The sequence below is a fragment of the Myotis myotis genome, unplaced genomic scaffold (assembly GCF_014108235.1).
Source record: "Myotis myotis isolate mMyoMyo1 unplaced genomic scaffold, mMyoMyo1.p scaffold_m19_p_8, whole genome shotgun sequence".
Classification (NCBI taxonomy): domain Eukaryota; kingdom Metazoa; phylum Chordata; class Mammalia; order Chiroptera; family Vespertilionidae; genus Myotis; species Myotis myotis.
Genome location: NW_023416390.1, coordinates 40,332,961 through 40,355,163, shown reverse-complemented (window position 1 = coordinate 40,355,163; position 22,203 = coordinate 40,332,961). Strand labels below are relative to the sequence as shown.

General features: G+C 37.5%; 1 protein-coding gene across 4 annotated transcripts in view; it reads right to left on the bottom strand.

Annotated features, from left to right (window-relative positions):
- SESTD1 (SEC14 and spectrin domain containing 1) overlaps positions 1–22,203 on the bottom strand; it is a 97,428-nt gene that overhangs the window by 10,770 nt on the left and 64,455 nt on the right. For all 4 annotated transcript variants that reach the window (XM_036319159.1, XM_036319160.1, XM_036319162.1 and 1 more), the window contains 6 exons: positions 20,571–20,626; positions 17,835–18,046; positions 7,361–7,483; positions 5,041–5,235; positions 4,410–4,524; positions 2,820–2,979 (listed from right to left, as the gene is read on the bottom strand). In XM_036319159.1, the coding sequence (XP_036175052.1) occupies positions 2,820–2,979; positions 4,410–4,524; positions 5,041–5,235; positions 7,361–7,483; positions 17,835–18,046; positions 20,571–20,626 (861 nt within the window). The remainder of the gene's footprint in view (positions 1–2,819; positions 2,980–4,409; positions 4,525–5,040; positions 5,236–7,360; positions 7,484–17,834; positions 18,047–20,570; positions 20,627–22,203) is intronic.

The following is a 22,203-nucleotide window of genomic DNA, read 5'->3' as shown; positions in this document are numbered from 1 at the left end:
CCATGTAAAGGATTCATGGGAGTATGGAGGAACAAGTGATTAACTTGTCTTAGAAATCTAAAAAGGATTGCAAGGATAAGCACCTTAAAAAAAGGAGGGAATCAGTAGGCAGAAAATGAGTCACGGACGCATGAAACAGCATGAGGTATTCAGGCAATAAAAACAACCATGTGATTTTGGGGAAAGTTACAGGAGATGAGACTATGCAAGACTGGATTATGACCTCCTACACAATTCCAAGGAGATAGAACTTCATCTGAGAAAGCAGAAAGTCACTTAGAAAGAGAGATTTTATGTAAGGAAATTGTGTAATTAGAAGTGCACTTTACAAACATTACTCTGTGTACAACCATAGATAAAGAACAGAAATCTTGAACAAAGAAATGTTTAGGATAACAAAACAGCAAAACGTTGACATTTGATGAGGCTGTAGGGATGAGGAAGAGTAAAAATTTTAGAATACACCCGAAGTTTGGTAGCCACTGGTAACTTTAACCTAGATAGGAAATGAAAGGAGAGGGGCAATTTGGGCGGGGAGAATGATTTCAACCTGGACCCATTGGTCTGACCAGTGTATGGGGCATCCAGGTGGAGATCCTCAGCAGGCAAGTGGAATTATGGGTCTAAAGCACAGGAGAGTGGTTTGTGTCAGAGCAATAACCACTCAATCATGATACTAAAGAAGGTCGTTCAAGTAGTGAGACTGTCCAGGGAGAACACAGACTGAAAGGAAAATCTGGCTTCAGAACAAACCCTGGAAGCAGTGACATTAGCAGGAGGACAAAGAAAACAGTGAAAACTGAGAAGAAACAGAGTGCCAGGAGGAGTACCAACAGGGTGTTTTCAAAGAAGACAAGGTTATCCGGGAGTTTCAAGAAGAAAGAAAAATTCAGCTGTGTCTAAGGCTATTCAGAGTGGGTAAGCAAGGTCAGGACTAAAAGTATTCCTGCATTTTGAGCAAGATCAAGCATTTATTATAGACTAGAGGCCCGATGCACAAAATTCATGCAAGAGCAGGCCTTTGCAGTCGCAGTGGCTGCCTCGATCCTGGTTGTCCGGAAGGACGTCTGGTCTAATTAGCATATTATGCTTTTATTATTATAGATGGTAATTAAAAAGTCATTGGAGACATTAATAAGAGCAGATTTAGTGAAATGGTAAGAGAAGCCAGGCTGCAGAGGGTTGAAAAGTAAATTGGAGAAAGTGAGACAGTAAAATGAGTGTAGATTAGATCTTCAAATGACTTCACATTCAGGAAGGAGTGCTCTAGAGCTAGAAGACAAAGAAAGAGTTGAAGAGGAAGGTGTGTAATTCTTTACATTTTTTAAGATAGGAGATATTTAAGCAAATAAATGAGGGCCAGGGATCAGAGTAGAAAACGGGAGTTGATGGAATGAGGAGACATGAGGGTACATGGAAGGATCGGCTTTGATAAGAGCAGGGCTGTCATCCTTTGGGAGGAGAATGAATAGTGAAACGGATAAATTTGCAGATATGAGGGTAGAAAGAATTTCTGTCTGGTGAATGTTTTCTCTAAGATGTAAGGGGAGAGTTTCTGTAGGTTTTCTTGACTTTAAAATTTCTAGGTGTACAAAAGTTTCTAGATGGATTAATCTATGTTTATATGCCTAAATTAATCTAATCTATTAGTTCGAAACACAGTTGGCTCTCCATTATCAGTGGGTTCTGCATCCATGGATTCACCAATCATGGATTGAAAATATTCAGAAAAGTTATGTAGTTGCTTACGTGACTATGTAGTGAAAATTATGGTGATTTATTAGGGATGAAGAACCTATTTTAGTGCCCTTACTCATTGGTTTTCATGAAGTGCTCTGTAAATGGAAAAGCATTTGTCATTTTTTGACAGGCTCAGAAAAAATAGAGAACAAGTGTAAGATGCCGAGTTTAACATGAAAATATTCACAAAAAAATATCTTACATTGCTGCTGATTTGTGCTATGGAGTAAGATCTACGACAGTTGCATCCGTACTGAACATGTACAGACTTTTTTTTTCTGGTTATTATTCCCTAAATAATAAAGTATAACAACTATTTACCTACCATTTACATTGTATTAGGTATTATAAAATAGAGATGCTTTAAAGTATACAGGAGGATGTGCTTAGGTTATACGCAAATACAACACCACTTTATATAATGGATCTGAGCACCCGTGAGTTTTCCTATCTGTGGGGGTCCTGGAACCAATGCCCCTGGACGCATAGGGACAACTAGAATTTGCAGTTGCTACTGCAAATTGAGTTTTCAAAGAAGGCTTTAAATTCCTAATTCTGTATCAAATGAAACTAAACATCATCTTACCCTCATCCATCATCTTACTTTAACAAACATTAATCTATAGTCTAATCCTTTTACAGCAAATATGAGAACAATGGACGTATGATAATTTGTTAGTAAGAAGTTTAGATGAAGAAACAGATCAGTGTAGATGACATTTAACATCAACTAAACCAAATGAAAACTGAAAAGCAAAATTTTCCAAAAAGGGTTTTCTTAAAAGACAGAAGAGTCAGAAGCTACACTGGAAATAGGAATAAAAAGTATTTGAGTGTAATCGGAATTTTTACTACTGAGTAAAAGGAAAAGGTACCCATTCGTTAATTGAACAAATTGCCATTATGTGTTAGTATAATCACATACAATCATTATTACAGTCACAAAAAAACTTACTACATGCCTACTATATAAACAGGTAAAAATTTTCAGTTTGAATAAAAAATATAAATTATAACATTTGTCATTTTAATTAATAATGTTGTCTTAGCAAAAATTAACATTAGTAGTCAAACTTTGCCTTTGTTTCCTAAGCTGCATATCTTCCATCACTCCTTGTATATGGTCCACATTTTCTTTATTTTCAATGGTTACATCCTTTCCATATGCCCAGGATGCCTGATTGGAGATCTGATCCAGAAGACCTTGACCTTTTTCACGCAAACCTTGCAATCCTACATCTAAAACAAAAGTTGCTAGATTTAATTTCTTAAACAAAGGAAGTGCTTTCCCTCCCTCAAGTAAACCCTTGCAGCAGATACTGCACATGAGTTCCAAGTATAACAGTTTGTATATTAAACTATCCTTGGGTGGAGTCCTCTGAACATTTCGAGCAATAAAACCCCTTTAAATGTGACTCAGACTGAAATTCTCCCTCCACCCTCCTAATGCAAATCGTCCTTAAAGAGAATTTCCAAAGGGCTAATTTCCATAGATAATAATTAATTTTTAAAACAGAAAGCAGTAAATGTGAGAATTACTGTTTTAATCAGTAAGGGTTTTCAATTTTTTCCTTTCTGCTTTTACACAGTCCAATTTTTTTTAGAACAAGGCAAATGTTTTGTTCAAAAACAGGTATGAGTTGCAAGGCTTCAAATCACTGAAGCAATGTTAAAGGATGCTAAACATTCTGAGTACAGGTACTACCTAGTTTATACCCAACAAGAAGCAACACTTAGGATGTTTGCAATACTCCAAGTATACAGGAATTTCTTTTCTTTTTTTAAAAAAAAAAGTGTGGCTCAAGAAATTTTCTGACATTTTCAAATAAATTTCATTTGGCATATTAAATACTACATGTGTATTATGCATATCATTTGCTAAAATAACAAAGGCTCAAACAAGTAAAATGCCAATATAAACATGACTTTTCAAATCCATTCCTTCAAATCCTTTTCAAAAAGTAATTAATTTGGTCCAATCACATGTTACCATTTTCTATTAAATCTCTGCCCTCGGTTTCTGCTGCTTCTCCTATATCACCTTTGTCCCCCTGTCCTCCTCAACCCATCCCCACTTTCCATTTTTGCATCTACTGTCTACCTCTTCATTCATGACCTAGGGAAAGTCACTGTATTTATCTCTACTAGATTTTTAAAGGCCTTGTTGACAAGTGAGAGAACTAGCTTAATGAGATTGGATCTCCTTAAGGCTTAGAGAGTATGTAATCTTGGCAATATTTCCAGTTTGGAGAAACAAGTTCACAGAACCAAACCAAGTATGTTTTTACAGGTTAGGATATAGCAACAACAAAAATCATTGCATAAAACAACAGTTTGGGGCATACAGGGTTTACCACAGAACACTTCACAGCTAATTACAGTTTATGCATGCACTACAAATAACTGTTCATAGGATATGCAAGACATAGCACCTGTAGATATAGCTGGGTAAATAAGAAAGGCTAACGTCCAATGAAGGAAGTGATTGACCAACAATGAAAAAAATAAAAATTTTAGCATAAATTACATCCTTCAAGAGAACATAAAACCTTTTTTATAGAAATTTTTCCTGTAAATAATTATTAATTCAGTATATGCTGACTTGTGTAACCATGGTAATATTTTTTTAAAAGAACCCTTATGTTTCAGCATTTTTAAAATCTGCTTACCAACACTTTTCAGCTTCTCTTCAAGCAGTTTTAAAGTTTGCTGAATCGATGCTCCATCAGCTGGTGCTACATCTACGCACAACATCCCTAATAAGCCATCCAACTGCTGAGACAACTAAAGCAGAGGGACACCAAAGAGATAACCCTGATGTAATCAGCATCTAAAGTGTTTAATGGTTAATGAGGTTTATATCTAATGAGGTTATCACAATTATACTTGAAAAAAGACTATGCTGTTAAAAGACAAGAACGCATAATTAGAATACATGTTATCTGGAAGACAGAACACACAGATGCATGCACCAGGAAGACAAAGAAATATATCCAGGTCAGCAGAATGTACAAAAGTAATGAAACTTCCATTTCATTCTATGTTATAAAGCATAAACATTGAGAAACAATAAAAACAAAATATATCTACTAGTTGGGACACTCTATGTAGACAAAAGAAGTTTAGGTGCATGCAGATTGACTTAAAAAAAATCAAAGATTTTATCTCATTTCCCCCACCAGTACATTATTTTACTGTTCCAGGAAAATAATTAGGAGACATGCAAACCTGCAAAAATTATGTGCAGATATGTATTCAGATCGTTTGAAGAGAAGAAAAGCACTAAGAGTAGATACTTACATCTTGGGCAACACCATGAAATTCAAGGGCTGCTTGTAAGAGATTTTGCCTAAATTCCAGCTGACTGGCCTGTCGATAGCAAACATCACTAAGTTGTTGCTGCAGGGACTTCAGCTCCACAAGATCTTCCTCATCCCCAGCATTTAAGAGTGCTGCAATTTGCTGATTAAGCTCCACATACACTGCGAACCATTCCTATAATAGAGACATTGTAAAGTAAATGAAGGATAAAATTAGTTTATGGAGACCTACATGACATTTAATAATTTCTCCATATACACTAATAAACAAAAGAATTTTTCTTAGGCAAAATCATTTAAATTAAGAAGAAAAGTTCCCAATCCCCAAATCCTTCACGGCAATCCCTAGAACACACTCCAGCCAAGAACAAAATCTCCAGCCTCATCCTGGCCTCTGTTTCCTTCTCTCTCTTGCTTTACATGACACCTGTCCACCGTCAGAAAAGGCAGTGAGCCCTGTAGCCCTGTAGCCCTCCTAACTAACTGCTGTTTTTGTTTTCACAGCTGACATCCCACAATCCTAGAGGTGGAGTAGAGAGATGGCTGCCTCAGGCCCCATTACTATTTCCAGACCATTTCTTCTCCCTCTTCTCTTTTTGCTTCTAAATCAATATTCATTGGGTTTGGATGATTTCATATAGTCCCATGCCTTTAAATAACACCAATAGGCTTACAACTCCCAACGCCTGACCCCACTCCTGAAATATACACATTGATAGGCAACCATCTACTAATGATCTTCATTCAGGTGACTTTTAGATATCCAAAATTTAACTTGTCCCCAAAGATACTGATTTCCAGCCTCCCAACCTGCTTCTCTCCCAGTCTTCTCCACTTAATAGTTGCTAAAGCCAAACATATAATTCTTCTTCCAAGAGCAAGTCTTGCTATCTTAACCCATGAATCTGACAATTTCTCATTAGTTATACTGCCTCCATTCTGTTAGCCTCCTGCCTTCCTATTTCATTTTTTGTCTCTACTCCCTGTTCTCCATACAACAGCCAGTGATCTTTTAAAAAAATATAAATTCTCAGCTAATAAATTTATGTTTAGCTTTATTTGTGAATTATGCTTTTAGGAAGAATCTAAAACTTAATACTTGACAAAGTGTTTTAATACAAAAATGGTACGTTAAAAGTTTCTCCAAATTCTACTCCTATTAACCAATCAATATACTAGAAATTTGACTTTCATGAGACCTGAACAATTCCAATACATGTTTTAAAGTGTTTACTTTTATTTACAAAGAGACAAGAAAGCTTTTAATAAAATGTTAGACTATCTTAAACATCATAATATGTTCATCCAGCATGAACCTATTCTCAAGGTGAAACGCAGTGCCATCTATTGGTTAAAATGGTGCAATTCTCTTTTGCAAACCTTTTAGAATGAAAAATTTCAAATCTATTCAAAAGTAGGAAGTAGTTGGCCCTTCAACAACACAGGATTTGAATTGCATGGGTCCACTTATACATGCTTTTTTTTTTTCAATAAATACTCTAAGTGTATTTTCTCTTATGATTTTCTTAAAAAACATTTTCTTTTCTCTAGCTCAGTGGTCGGCAAACTGCGGCCCCTTGAGTGTGGCTCTTCCACAAAATACCATGTGCGGGCGCACACGTACAGTGCTATTGAAACTTCATGGCCACACTCAAGGGGCCAAAGAGTCGCATGTGGCTCGCGAGCCGCGGTTTGCCGACCACGGCTCTAGCTTACTTTATTGTAATACAATATATAAAACATATATAAAATATGTGTTAATCAACTATTTATGATTTATGTTATTGGTAAGGCTTCCAGCCAACAGTAGACTATTAGTAAATTTTGGTGGGGTTAAAGTTACATGCAGATTTTCAACAGTAAAAGAGGGGAAGAAGGAAAGGGGGGGCCCATGCCTCTAAGCCCCTCACTGTTCAAGGGTAAACTCTACAATGAAACCCCATGTACCATGCAGCTTCAATAATTATCAACTCATGACCTTAAGAATCACAGTTTCTATCTCAGGGACTATAAATGAAAGTCCTGTTTTTGTATTATCATTCTTTCTTCTGTCACATGAATTGTGTCTCTATAAAAATATGTTATTAAACTGTACTGGAGATAAAAACCATAGCCAAACTTTAAATGAATATGTACTAAATGGTCAAAATGTCCTTTATGGCCTCTAAACAGTAAACATACCGTATGTTTATGCTCCTATACCAAAGTATATAGCAACTTATCACTTAGCATCACACATGCTAATTAATTAGCACATTAAGAATAGCATTGTAACGTGCAGAGGTAAAAAAGTCTCTCACACTGTGCTGGCTCTCGATCTCTTCGTGCTTCTGTTGTAGGGCCTGCGAAGCCCGAATGGAATCTCCAATCCCCCACTGGGCTCTAAGTTGTTCTGATCCAGGTCCTTCAAGCCAGTTCACGACCTATAAAAGGGAGTTGAGATGAAATTTTAAAGTAATTAAAAGCTCTTCAAGCTTTCATTCTAATTGGTTTTCCCTTCCCAAAGTTCCTCCAGTATTTTTCATCTAAATCAGCGGTTCTCAACCTGTGGGTCACGACCCCTTTGGTGGTCGAATGACCCTTTCACAGGGGTCGCCTAAGATCATCCTGCATATCAGATATTTACATTACGATTCATAACAGTAGCAACATTACAGTTATGAAGTAGCAACGAAAATAATTTTATGGTTGGGTCACAACATGAGGAACTGTATTTAAAGGGCCAAAAGGTTGAGAACCACTGCTCTAAATTCTTTAAATTTTAATGCATAGGCAGTTCATATTTGTTCTGATCATCTGCCAGGATCAAAGAAATCTAGAAGGCTCCGACAAAAATAAGAGAATTAAAAATTAACTTATAATAAGGACATCAGAGAACTATAGGATTTAGAGTTGGAAGGGAAATCAGATATGATATTGGTCACATTATCTAACCCTTTAAGAAAACTATGTTTCAGAGAGACTAAGTGACTTGCCCAAGGTAACATAATCCATTATTGAAAAACTAGGACTAAAAGCTATGTGTCTGTCCTGTCTAATATTCTTCCCAAGGCAATGATAAAACTGAATGAATTAACTAATATAAAGTTAAAATGCTATTTTTCTTACTTTGAAAAGAAAGTTAAAAACTGTAGAGCCTAGCCACACCGGTCAGGTCATCTGTCTGGGTTGTAGGCTTGGTCCCCAGTGTGGGGCATGCAGGAGGCAGCCTCTCAATGATTCTCTCTCATCACTGATGTTTTCCTCTCTCTCCCTCTCCCTCTCTGAAATCAATAAAAATGTATTTTTTTAATAAAACTAACTGTAGAATTATACCATTACAGTAGTGGCCCGGTGCATGAAATTTGTGCACATTAAAAGGGGATTAATTAGAGGAAATATTTTAATATTGTTATTTGCCCTTTCTCTATAATAGAAGTGTCAGAGAAGAAAGAAAATTAGTAAAATGTATATGAAAATCTTCCTTCTGTCAGAATCTGGGGCGCATCACGGGACCCAGAGTCAAGTCCCCGCCCACCCTCATGCACCTCAAAATTGTGAGACACACAGACCTGGCCGGCCCCACCCCCATTGGGTTAGATCCAGACTCACCCGGCCCCACCCTTGTCAAGCCCCACCAGGTGGGGTTGCAGCCTCCCCTGGCCTGGTGCTGGGTGGGGGGCATTGCCTGAGGTCCCCCGTCAAGCACCACTGGGCAGGGGAGCACGGTCTGAGGTCCCCCAGCCTGGGCCAGGGTGGGGGTTGCGCCTTGAGGTACCCTGTCAAGCCCCGCCACTGGGTAGGGGGGGCGCGGCCTGAGGTCCCCCGTCAAGCCTTACCGGATGGGAGGCACACCTTGAGATTCCCCTGTCAAGCCCTGCCGGGCGGGGTCACAGCCTCAGGTCCCCGGGCCTAGTGCCGGGATGGGGGGCGTGTCCTGAGGTCCCCAGTCAAACCCAGCCAGGTGGGGGGGGCACAGCTTGAGGTCCCCTGTCAAACCCCACAGGGAGGGGGGTTGGGCGGGGCGCAGCCTTAGGTCCCTGCTGATTGTTTGTTAAGGCTCATTACAGAAACTCGGCCTCCACTGTGGGTGCAGCCATTTTGTGGCAGAGTGATGGTCAATTTGCATATTCCCTCTTTATTATATAGGATTACCCACTAGGGATTTTCTTAGGATCAACAAAACATTCAGACATACAAGGTTATTTTAAGTTCCAATGACACCGAGCTACTCAGAAGGACGTAGGGTGGGGACTAGTTTGCTAAAACAGCAGGATTGGGCAATTCTCTTCAGCTGAGTCCCTAAAGCAGTCCCAGAGTTCAGGTGTAAGAAGATGAGATACATATGGGACAGATATAGAAGAAAAACTTCATACCCCCAGGGTCATGCCTGTTATAGAAGTCAATGAACTAAGGGATGCCCAATGTTAAGTGTTCCATAAAGTATTGGTAGTTTTCCCAATCCAGATCCAGAAATTTTAAAAAAAATTTACTGATTTGAGGAAGAGGGAGAGAGGGAGGGAGAGAAAGAAACATCGATTTGTTGTTCCATTTATTCATTCATTCATTGGTTGATTCTTATATGTGCCCTCATAGGGGATCGAACCCACAACCTTGGAGTATCAGGACAACACTCTAATCAACTGAGCTACTGGGCCAGGGCCATCCAGAATATTTTTTATTATAAGCAATGTTGTCTAGTAACATACTTGACATTCCAAGTCTTTATCAGGTTTTCAGGGTACCAGAGCTAGATAGTTAAGCAGAGATCAAATTTTCATGCAGAAGAAAAAAGGGTTCTGTTAACTCTTTACCCACAAACATAAATACTCTGAATCTACATAGATACAGTAATTTTAACAGAAAAAAAAAATTATTATCAAGATTTATCTGTTACTAAATTAGAATAAGGAATTCAACAATAGATGTATGGTTATGCCCTAAATCTAAACTTAGGACAGCTCCCAAGAAGTGAATAAGAGTGTCTCTGAAGCATGATATTATAGATGCAATGGATGGATAGGTTTACCTTAGAACTTTATAACAAAGTATCACAGACCCATAGTGCATTTCTGTTACTACTAGGTTAAAACACATTCATTTTAAAATCTAACAGCTAGTGTAATTTTTTAATAAACTTTCATCCTTCTGATTTTTAAAAATGTGCCACATTACAGGAAAAAAATCATGTATATTTCCTTCCAATCATTTTTTATATGCACAGTGTTTTCATATGATGCTCCAGACTTAAATCCCATAGCCAATTCTCAAAGTAATTTCTATCCTGTTTTTCACTTAACATTATACTATAATGATTTTTCATGTGGCTACAGTTATAATTTTCAAACCTTTTTTAAGAAGGATAACTTCCTTGCCTGCCTACCTCCCTCCCTCCCTCCCTCTCACACTTCTGTCCAAGCAAGCAACCAACCAATCAACCTACCCATCCTTATGAAGAGCAATGTAAGTAATGTACTGCCTCAAATAACTGATTTCAAGACTCCATTTTTCTATTGCTAAGCATGTAGAATGTTTCCAATTTCCACCAATTCTAAGTAATTCCATGATGAACATTACATATATAACATTTTTAGATTTAGCATCTTATATATATACTACAGGCCTGGTGTACGAAATTCGTACACTGGAGCGGGGGTGGGGGGGCATTCCCGCAGCCCGTCCTGCACCCTCTAGCAGTTCGGGAGCCCTCAGGGGATGTCCGACTGCCAGCAGACAGACAGCCTTAGCACTGCCACGGAGGCAGAAGAGGCTCCAGCCACTGCCGCTGCACTCGCCAGCAGTGAGCCCGGCTTCTGGCTGAGTGGCACTCCCCCTGTGGGAGCGCACTGACCACCAGGGGGAAGCTCCTGCGTTGAGCGCGATCAGGCCGAAACCGGCTCTCCGACATCCCCCGAGGGGTCCCGGATTGCAAGAGGGCACAGGCCAGGCCAAGGGACCCCACCAGTGCACAATCGGGGCCGAGGAGGGATATGGGAGGTTGGCCAGCTTGGGATGGACTGCGTGAGGGCTCCAGGGCATGTCTGGCCCATCTTGTTCAGTCCCAATCAGCTGGACCCCAGCAGCAAGCTAACTTACTGTTGGAGTGTCTGCTCCCTGGTGGTCTGTGCCTGTCATAGTGACTGGTCGACCGGTCGACTGTCTGCCCCCGGTGGTCAGTGCATGTCACAGCGAGTGGCTGAGTGACCTTAGCATATCATTAGCATATTACACTTTGATTGGTTGAACGGACGACCAGACACTTAGCATATTAGGCTTTTATTATATAGGATATATGCAGCATTTTATAGTTATATGTAATTTTTTTTCTAAAGCTGTGTTGTTCTCATTTATTACTATATAATACAAATATGGGATATTGCAACAGACATAAAATAGCTTTCAGCAATAAATATAATCAATTATTTCACTAGAAATGTCTAAATTCTAAAAATAAAGATGGAATAAAGGCATCTCAAAAACATTTAATGAATTAATAATGTATTATACATTACTTTTAAAAATTGAAGATATTATTTAGACATTTAAACTTTGCTTTTAGAATATGCTAGAAACAAAAGAAGCAGGTTACCATACATAAATCATGATAAGTAGGGGAAAACAATTCAGTGACATGGAACTTTCAAGAGCAAAGGCATCTTGTCAAAAAAAAAAGAAAGAAATAAAGAGAGAAAGAAAGAAAACCCACCGGAAGCCAGTTACTCGTTTTAATGTATACTAAAATTTCCCTTAGAATGCAACATCAGTAACTGTATGACTATTTCTAATAAAAATGATGCAAACTGAGGTTGATGCCCCAGTAAACAAATTTATTTAAATGCATTAAGGATGATGCTTTACCAAATTAGGTTATAAAGTAAGTTCAATCAGGGCATCTAGCTCAGTCAATCTGAATATTAACTTACTGCAAAAGCAGTTCCATGCCCAATCTATATTAGTGTGACTTCTCAAGTGGTTATATGTATATGTAAAATAATAACCTTGGATTGCAGATGTGTTCTTAAAATCTACCATGACAAATATCTGCAAAGGTCAAAACTGCATGTGAGTATCCACCATTCTTTCATGACTAGGCTAATTTCTAAAGAATGTATGAGAGAGTATCTGGAAGTATGTGAGGTCACATCATACAGAAGGGTATGTCAAGCAAATGTCAAGCAACTGACCCGGAGAAAGAATACGAGGAACTGGGTACACAGCAACTCAGAATGTATACTATTTTGCCCCTATGGTTCCTTTCTACAAACAGGAAAAAGCACATGGATGACTCTAGAAATAACATTTGCAATGCTGGTAGTAATTACTGCTGCAATAAATAATGAGAATCATGATAGTATATTTCTGTGAAGTGGTATTGTCTCCTACCTAGAAGTATGTGAAGTCTAGTTTTTATATGTAGCAGCAGCATGGAGAGCCTCGGCATAACACATGAAGTGTGATGCTACCAAGATGAACGGTGGGGAATAAGTGACTGGTAACTGTAACGGTTATTACTATCAGGCAGTTTATTTATTAGAGCTATTGATTACTATTTCATTATGTTTTCAGGGATAAGTCAACAAGGAAATTTGGAAAATTTCAATTTTCACCAATTTAACATAAAAGCAGATAGTCAACTTTATGCTTATCTTCATATAACAAAAAAAATTTCATTTTCCTCAAATTTGCAAGACTGAAGACATTATGTTTATGCTGTGTGCTGACATGACCAATATATGTTACTATGTAGTTTAAGTAATCATTTTGACAAGGGAAATAGATCTTTCCCTAAAATGTGACCTGTGAAAAACTGCAGGACCATTAGAGGATGAATATTAATGTTCTAACCTATCTACATGTAAAGTTCATAAAACTGAATTGTAATGAAGTTTGTTTTTAACAATAATCTTATTACCATCATCACCATCATTATGAATATTATCATCATCACCCTTTAGTTTCTTTTTTACCCACTTGAGCTGGTCCAATATTTCAAAAATGCATTTGGCAATACATTAACTCCTTTGCCCCTCTGTCTTTTTATCCTACCCATTCATCTGCCACGTAGCAAAGCACAAATGCTGGGTGAATCCTATCTCTGTGCTCTACCTCAATAGCCAGCCACAAATAGGTAGAGTCATACAACAGGCCAGAAAGGTTCCCCCATAAATTCAATATTAACACTATCTGAAAATAGAACCACACTTGTGGAGTAATTTTACTCTTCCAATCCCCACAAAAAAAAAATTCTGAATCATCTTCACTTAATTTAAACCTCTATTCCTCTTCAATACCCCCACTACCCTGCCTCCAACCTACACCACTAAGCAGATGATCTTTGTCTCTTACTTTACAAAAAAAGAGAACACATCACACAGGAACTCCATCTTCCTGATGCCTCTTATACATGAAAGCATCTCCAGATTCATCCCACTCATCCTCCCTCCTGTTACAATGAGGGAGTTCTCCCTCTTCATTCTAAAGCTAATCTCTTCAACTGTTTTCGAGTTCATTCACTTCCACCTTGTCAGGAACTTGATAGTATTACCTATTTTTTCTCTTTTGTATATTCAATTCCTCTCTCCAAATTGATAAATCCTACTAGGCTTTAAACCTCTTACAGTTGTCTATAGTATCAATTTAAAAAAACAAAACACTACACTTGACCCCTATGAAGCTGAATTGTGGCTCCCCTTACCCCAAATCTGTATGTTCTAACCCTCAGTACTTCAGAATATAACTATATTTATTTAAAGATAGGGCCTTTAAAGAAACAATTAAATTAAAATGAGGTTATTAGGATGGGTCCTAATCTAATGACAGGTGTCCTTAAAAGGAGAGGAAATGTGGACACAGATAAAGAGGAAAATGACATGAAGATACAGGGAGAAGATGGCCATCATCGACAAGACAATGAGAGACCTAGAACAGACCCTTCCCTCACTGTCCTCTGAAGGAATCAACCTTGCTAACACCTGGATCTTGGACTTTTAGCCTCCAGAACTGTGAGAAAATATATCTGTTGTGTAAGCGCCCAGTATGCAGCACTTCATTGCAGCAGCCCTCGTAAACTAATGTAATCCTATTCTACCACTTTCAGGGACTGGTCTATTGCTCATCTTTCCTTCAAAGACAAAATTCTCAGTCATCTGTACTCAGTGTCCTTCATCACACCTTGCTCATTCCTGAATTCATGTCAATGTGCTTCTGGTCGTGCCACTCATGCCCTGGGTTCACCAATTATCTCAATCTTGTAAATTCTAACCAAAATGTTAAGTCTTACTCTTTTTCAGTCTTTCAGCAGCATTTGACAGGGTTCCCAAATCCTTTCCTGAAGTGTCTTCACACTTCTCTTCTTCATCTCTGGCCATCATTCATTGCCTTCTCACTGCATGCTGGAGTTTCTCTTAGCTTAGTTAACAAGTCCACATCTCACATTCTCTCAGCTCTTTACTTGGGCAATTCTCATCCATATCAATGCCTTTGATTATCATTCATATACGATTAACAAACAAGTATGTCACCAGCCCAGACTTCTCTGATTTCTGGACCTGTTTAGGAATACCCTTCAACATTTTTCTTAGATGTCTCAAAGTCACCTCAAATTTGACATATCTAAACCCAATATCATGATTCTCTACGGCCTTTTCTAGCCACACTTAAATCCAAACATAATTGGACACCACTACCATCCATTAAATGATTCATGCAAGCCATAAAAATGATACATCTCTGAAATGTTCTTTCTTACCCTTACTCCCACCACTCTCCATCATGGTTACAATTTTACAACTATTTGTGTTATTATCTAACTAGAGGCCTGGTGCACGAGATTCGTGCACTGGGGTGGAGGGGGTCCTACAGCCAGGCCTACACCCTCTCGCAGTCCAGGACCCCTCAGGAGATGTCCGCCTGCCGGCTTAGGCCTGATCCCTCTCTCAATCTGGGGCTCTCACATTCCAGGAACCCTGGCTCCTTACCGCTTACCGCCCACCTGCAGCAGAGGCGGGAGAGGCTCCCGCCACTGCCACTGCGTTCACCAGCAGTGAGCCCAGCTTCTGGCTGAGCTGCGCTCCCCCTGTGGGAGCACACCAATCACCAGGTGGCAGCTCCTGCATTGAGCGTCTGCCTCCTGGTGGTCAGTGTGTGTCATAACAACTGGGTGGTCGATTTACACATTACGCTTTTACTATATAGGATTATGCTCCATAAAGGTGGGAACTTTGTCTATTTTACTCACCATTGTATTCCACCACCACAGTGTCACACTAATTCATATTTGAATGAGTGAGAAATAATTGATATTAATAGAAAACTCATTATGTGCCAAACACTACATATTTTATTATTACAAGTATCTTCTTTAATCCTTGTGACACCGTATTAAGTGGGTCATATTATTACTGTTATTTTTATGCTCAGTTTACTAAGAAGGAAGCTACAGCATTGAGTGGTTATAGTTCATTCCCAACTTGAAAGTGGAAGAAGAGGGTGAACCCAGATTACCTGGGTGACTTGTATAACACTGTTATTCCATCATTACAGTTTTCCAAGATACCCCTTCACTGTAGTCCCATCATTTAAATGAAAAAAATTTCAGAAACAAAACAATTCATAAGTTTAAAATGCATGCTGTTCTGAGTAGTGTGATAAAATCTTGCACTGTCCCAGCCAGGAAGTGAATCATTCCTCTATCCAACATATCCACACTAGATATGCTATCAACTCACTAATCACTTAGCCTTCTTCTCAGTTATCAGGCTGACTATCACGGTATCACAGTGCTGTGTCCAAATAAGCCTTATTTTACTTAACAGTGGCCACAAAGTGCAAAAGTAGTGACGCTGGCTATTTGGATAGGTGAAAAAAAAGCCATAAAGTGTTTGCTTTAAGTGAAAATGTATGTACATATAGAGAAAAAACATAGTATATACAGACTTAGGTATTCTTCGTGATTTCAGGCATCCACTGGGGGGTCTTGATATATACCTCGCAGACATAGGGGACTATGGTACTCTCAAGCTACATGGCTAACCTTACCTGGATTTAATACAAGCTATCTTTAACTTACAAATATATTACATAGAAAAAGTTACATATAATGAATTTATGTCCAGCTATCTTTGGTTTGGTTATCATGAGATAAAACCTAAATCCTTTTGCCTGGAATTCAAGATCTTCCATGATCCAGCTCCTTCCTTCATTTCACGCTTTTGTACCCATGACATCCTCATGATCTATCTGGTCAGAGGTCAACAACTACAGGCCAATTGTGGCTTACCACTGTTTTTGTAAATAAAATTTTACTGGAGCACAGACATACACATTCATTTACATAATGTGCATGGATTATAAGGACAGTTTAAATAGCCATAACTGCAAGAAAAACTGGCCCACAAAGCCTAAACATCCACTACTTGGCCTTTTACAGAAAAAGTATGCCAAGAACTAAAGTATACTTCTAGACCAGAGTCTAATTCAATGGAAACAAATATAAAAGCTGCCACTAATCGAGTACTGGCAGCTTTTCAAAAGTGGACTTACTATTCCTGTTTCAGTAATGAAAAAACTATGGGAGAAAAAGAGAGAAAGGGAAAAAAGAAAGTTAGATGAAGTTTCAGGTGGCTAAATAATGTAGCCATGATCACACACCAAGTAAATGGAAGAATTGGGATTCAGAACATGCTCTCTGAACTATTTTGCTCTATGACTCAAAAGCCAAAAAACTTCCCACAGTGCTTTCCTGCTTCCTTTTTCTTCAATGGAGCTTGGAATTTCATGCTGCTATTATTTATTCATGCTGTTCTTTATCCTTCACAAAATACCAAATTCTTTTAAACCAAAAGGAGATGACTGGTTTAAAAGATGTCCCACACATTCTTGGAGGACAAGTTCAAATTCCACCTACTCCACTAAATTTTCCTAGATTACCTGCAACCAGAGGAATAATCCCTCCTATAAATACCCATAGCACTTCAGTCATGCCCTTGTGACACTTAACATTCTCTCCCCTTAAGTTTAATGACAGCAAAAGGCAAGTGTACCTTTATATCCTATATAATAAGCACTTCATAAATAATTACCTAATATATCTAATAAAAAACATTTCTAATCTGAATTTTTTAAGTAAAATATTTTAAGATTTATCTCTTAATAATTCAACATGAAAATTCAGAATGTAGTTTAAATAACAGAAATGTCTTCCTTAGCATTAATTTTTTAAATATTAAAGGAACTAAAAAGTTATAAATATTAAATACACAAAAATTTCTCAGTTTCATACAATAATAAAATATAATATAATTACTTATATTACATTTTATTTCTTCTTCTCTTGGATAGAAAAACTAAATGCTCAAATTAATAAAACACTAACAAATTATTTAATACAAGCTATCTTTAACTTACAAATATATTACATAGAAAAAGTTACATATAATTAATGTCGTTACATATACTGAATGAATTATTAAAAAGAAATCAGATCTCACTAACAAAATGTTATTTATTATAAGAATGCAGAGACCACAGATGTTTCCATCCAGTTATTTTTGAAGTTCATTCTGATAGCGTGAGCTGAATGCTCAATGTCATCATTGTAGAAAAAAATATATTCTTAATACAAATACTATTTGTAAAAATGTACATAATTTAAAATTTAAGTTTGATTTGGTGTCTAAGGTTCTCCATACAGTATAAATAAGATCTGGCATAAAATCAGTCACAGAGTAGAAATTATTTTTTAAAAACACAACATTGATAAATAAAGAGTTAAATATATTCAAATCAGACACCTACCTGCATCACCTTCTGTTGAATTTCTTCTAGTTGTGTACGCTTACTACGTTGTCTACAAACTTCCTGGTAACGAGTATATTGCTCTCTCAGTGAATCTAATAATTTCATAACCTGTGGCTGTGCAAGCAGTTCATCATCCATAGGAGACCAAGACACTCCTCCATCTGAGCCATTAAATCGACGCTGCTGTAATTCGGATAACAATTCATGCCCTTTATGGATAAAAGATACTTATAATTAATATCCATAAAGAAATACAATTCTTCTCAATTCTAGCCCCTTATTTTTAGAGCCTATCTACCTTATGTCTACCTACGTACCTGGTCTTAAGTACTCATATGTAATTTTAAAATTTATATGGAAATAGAAAACTGCATATATGTGCACATATACAACATAGTATATTTATATGCTATTTCATATATCATGAATATATATTCTAAATATGCAATACTGTATAGCAAATTTATGGTATATTTATATATTTTATCTATATCTATCATATTCTTCTTATTGGTGGACTCATTGCTCAGAATACTGTGCCAACCAATCCTCTTTTCCTGTGAGTACAATTATACTCTGGAATTTCTGTCTGATGGTACTAATCAATACTAAGCAATATATTGTATGATTTCAGTATTAATTCATACCCTTAATTATAGCTCCTAAAAGAAAAGTTGACGGTGTAACAAATGTACGATTGCAGTAAAGGTAGCAAGTCTTTATTATTGGTACAAAGTAATATACAAACAACCTTTATTTATAGGACTCTCCACAATATATATATTAGTGGGAATCATGAGAGGCCAAAGAATATCCAATGTTATTCAATTACTGTAATCTAATAAAAAAATCTGCTCATTCCTGAGAAATGAGAAATGCAGAATGTGCAACGTCTAAAGCTGTAAGTATCCTAACAATTTTAAAAGTAAATAAATTAACAAATTGTTTTTCTGGGATACTACTATTCCAATTATTATTTAGTGGTCAAAAAATGCAGATATTTAAATTCTTTTGTTTTTACCATTATTCAGGAACATGTCCTAAATTTAAATGGCTTTTAATATATAGAAACAAAACTTCTAATTTGATTTGGAGGTATTCCCAATTTTTAAAAAATATCCAAGATTGTTCTAAACTTCTCTATTTTATACTCTCCCTGTTTTAAGAGTATATAGCGCTCTAATCAGTTTAGCTCAGTGGATAGAGCATTGGCCTGAGGACTCAAAGGTCCCAGGTTCGATTCCTATCAAGGGCATGTACCTTGGTTGCCGGCACATCCCCAGTAGGAGGTGTGCAGGAGGCAGCTGATCGATATTTCTCTCATCGATGTTTCTAACTCTTTATCCCTCTCCCTTCCTCTCTGTATAAAATCAATAAAATATATTTTTTTAAAAAGAGTAAATAGCATATAATAAAGGACTTAGTGGCACATAAACAAGGAATTAAGTTTCAAATCTAGAGCAATACTGTATTCCAGCCCAAATATGTCTAGTAGTTGTTTCACAGATTCTAGAACACATTGAAGTTCTTTTAAATAATAATACCTTCATTTTATTTCTAATGTATTTTCTAATAATAGCTCATAATTCTAATTCTGCTGTGTACCAGGCACTGTTCTCATAGCACTCACTTTACATGTTAACTCATTTATCCTTTACCACAACCCAGTGAAGTGTAGGTACTGTTATCATCCCAATTTTAAGATGGGAAACGGAGGCATGAAAAAGTTAAGTATGTAACTTATTATGTAGGTTATAGAACTAGTAATATTGGAGTTGGGACTTGAGCAGTTTGGTTTCAAAGTACTGCCTTTGAAATCATTATGTGGTGCTGCTTCTCTAACAGAAATGGTATCCACAAGGAAAACACTAAGGGAATTGTCAAAGTAAAAAGATAAATGTATTCTGATCATAACGGCTTTTATGAATTTTTATATATAGTACATACCATGCAGCAATGATCACAAACTATGTTCAAGACAATTGCAGGTGCTAAGTGCTTTTACGTAGATGACTGTAAAGCAGTATAGCCAGTGGCTTTGGAGTAAGTCCTATTTTTACTGCTATGGTAATAAAGCTTGACAGTTACTTAATCTTGAGCAAGTTTTTTAATATCTCTAAGCCTTGGCTTCCTTAAGTACAAAATAGAGAAAATAATCCTAATTATGTCAAGGGGTTGTTAGAAGAATGAAATAAGAAAATACAAACAAAAAACCCACAAAAATTACAATGTTAGAATAAGTTTTCAATAATCCTCATAGCAACCTTATATAATAGAAATTTTTATCTCCACTTTATAGATAAGAAAATAAACCCAAGTATTTCAAGGGAGAGATAAGTTATCGATTTATCATTATTAATATTTTCAATATTGTAGAGTATATTAACAGCTCAGTTAAATAAAAATCAGTTCGAAAAATTTCCCTATAAGTTTCTACCACATAATACAGAGTATTATTGTCAATAGTAAATACAGAGTAAATCGTCAATAGTTCTCCAACTTTAAGCAAAACACTATATAACAGAACCAATTTTACCATAGGCTAATTGACATAAGTAAGAGTTAAGTTCCTACAAAACCTCATAACATTATAACAAAATGACTTTGAACAAAATTATGTTATTCAAGGACTAGCTGTACATGCTCAACTGATGTCTATTTCATGACTCAATCAATTTAGGATTAGTTTATTGGATTATGATGACTATTGCTCAATATGTTTTTTCATCTTACCTGTCTGAAGAACTGTTTCAGGATCAACTGATGGAAGGAAGTTTAAATCCACAGACCTGGCAAGCACCGAGAGAGTAATTTTTAAAAGCTGTATTTCTACCCATATAATTTAAGAAAATCTTTTATGTATACATATTAAAACAGGTACAACCAAAGTATGAAAACCTGAGGAATACTGTTCTACCATAATTTCTCTAAAGCATTAGGAACACTATTAGAGTTAACTAAATACTCATACCCACAAAAATATCTATGTGATACATCACAAAATATACTACTGAGAAAAACAGTTTATTATTATTAACTAGAGGCCCGGTGCACAAAATTCGTGCCCTCTCACAGTCCAGGAGCCCTTGGGGGATGGCTTGGGGGAGCAGGCCTAAGCTGTTAGTCAGACATCCTTAGCACTGCAGCTTAGGCAGGAGAGGCTCCCGCCACTACCGCTGCGCTCGCCAGTCATGAGCCCAGCTTCTGGCTGAGCAGCGCTCCCCCTGTGGGAGTGCACTGCACCAGGGCGCAGCTCCTGCGTTGAGCGTCTGCCCCCTGATGGTTAGTGCATGTCATAGCAACTGGTCAATCTGCCATTCAGTTGATTTGCATATTAGCCTTTTATTATATAGGATTATGATATTTCAAATATATCAAAGAATCCATTTTAGTAGTTTTCACTGGATATTTGTTTCAAAATGAAATTGCTAACTATGTAATAACCCAGAAATGTTAACATTAAGAAACACATGTAATCAACTGCCAATAATCAAAAAGTTACTTACCCACAGCAACCTTTGAGAACTGCAAATATTCTCATATTTGTGTGTGTGTGTGTGTGTGTGTGTGTCCCTTGCCACTATACTCTATCTCTGTACTAATTATGCTTCACGTGAGTTGGACTATGAACTTTATTAAACACATTTGGGAAGTAGAAGATAAGTGAAAGATCATGTACATGACAAATCAAAGCCTAGGACCCTGCTGCTGTAACCGGGAAGTCTTGCTCTAAATTTCTCACTTTTGTCAATTGATCTAGGCATTCGGCCCTTATTTAGCCTCAATACTTCCTGAGGGCTGACATAAAGGTGACAAAAATTTGCAAGGGGAGGAATTTACTATCTGGGATTTTAGAGACTAAGCAATACACTTTGAGTTCCTTTAGGAGAGACTGACAAACATAACATCCTATATAATAAAACCCTAATATGCAAATTGACCAAATGACCAGTTGCTACGACATGCACTGAGCACCAGGGGGCAGATGCTCAACGCAGGAGCTGTCCCCTGGTGCTTAGTGTGCTACCACAGGGGGAGCACTGCTCAGCCAGAAGCTGGGCTCACAGCTGGCGAGCACAGTGGCAGTGGAGGGAGCCTCTCCTGCCTCCGCTGCAGTGTTAAGGACCCCTCGGGGGATGTCTGCCTAAGCTAGCAGGCGGACATCCCCCGATAGTTCATGGACTGTGAAAGGGAAAAGGCCAGGCTGAAGGATCCCCCCCCCCCCGCCCCAGTGCACGAATGTCATGCACTGGTCCTCTAGTTTTATATAATACTTCATATATTCATGCAAACCAATATTTCCCAAAATAATTTCCAAAACACTGAATAAGATATTATTAGATGGAAAAAAAAGGGTGACACTGGA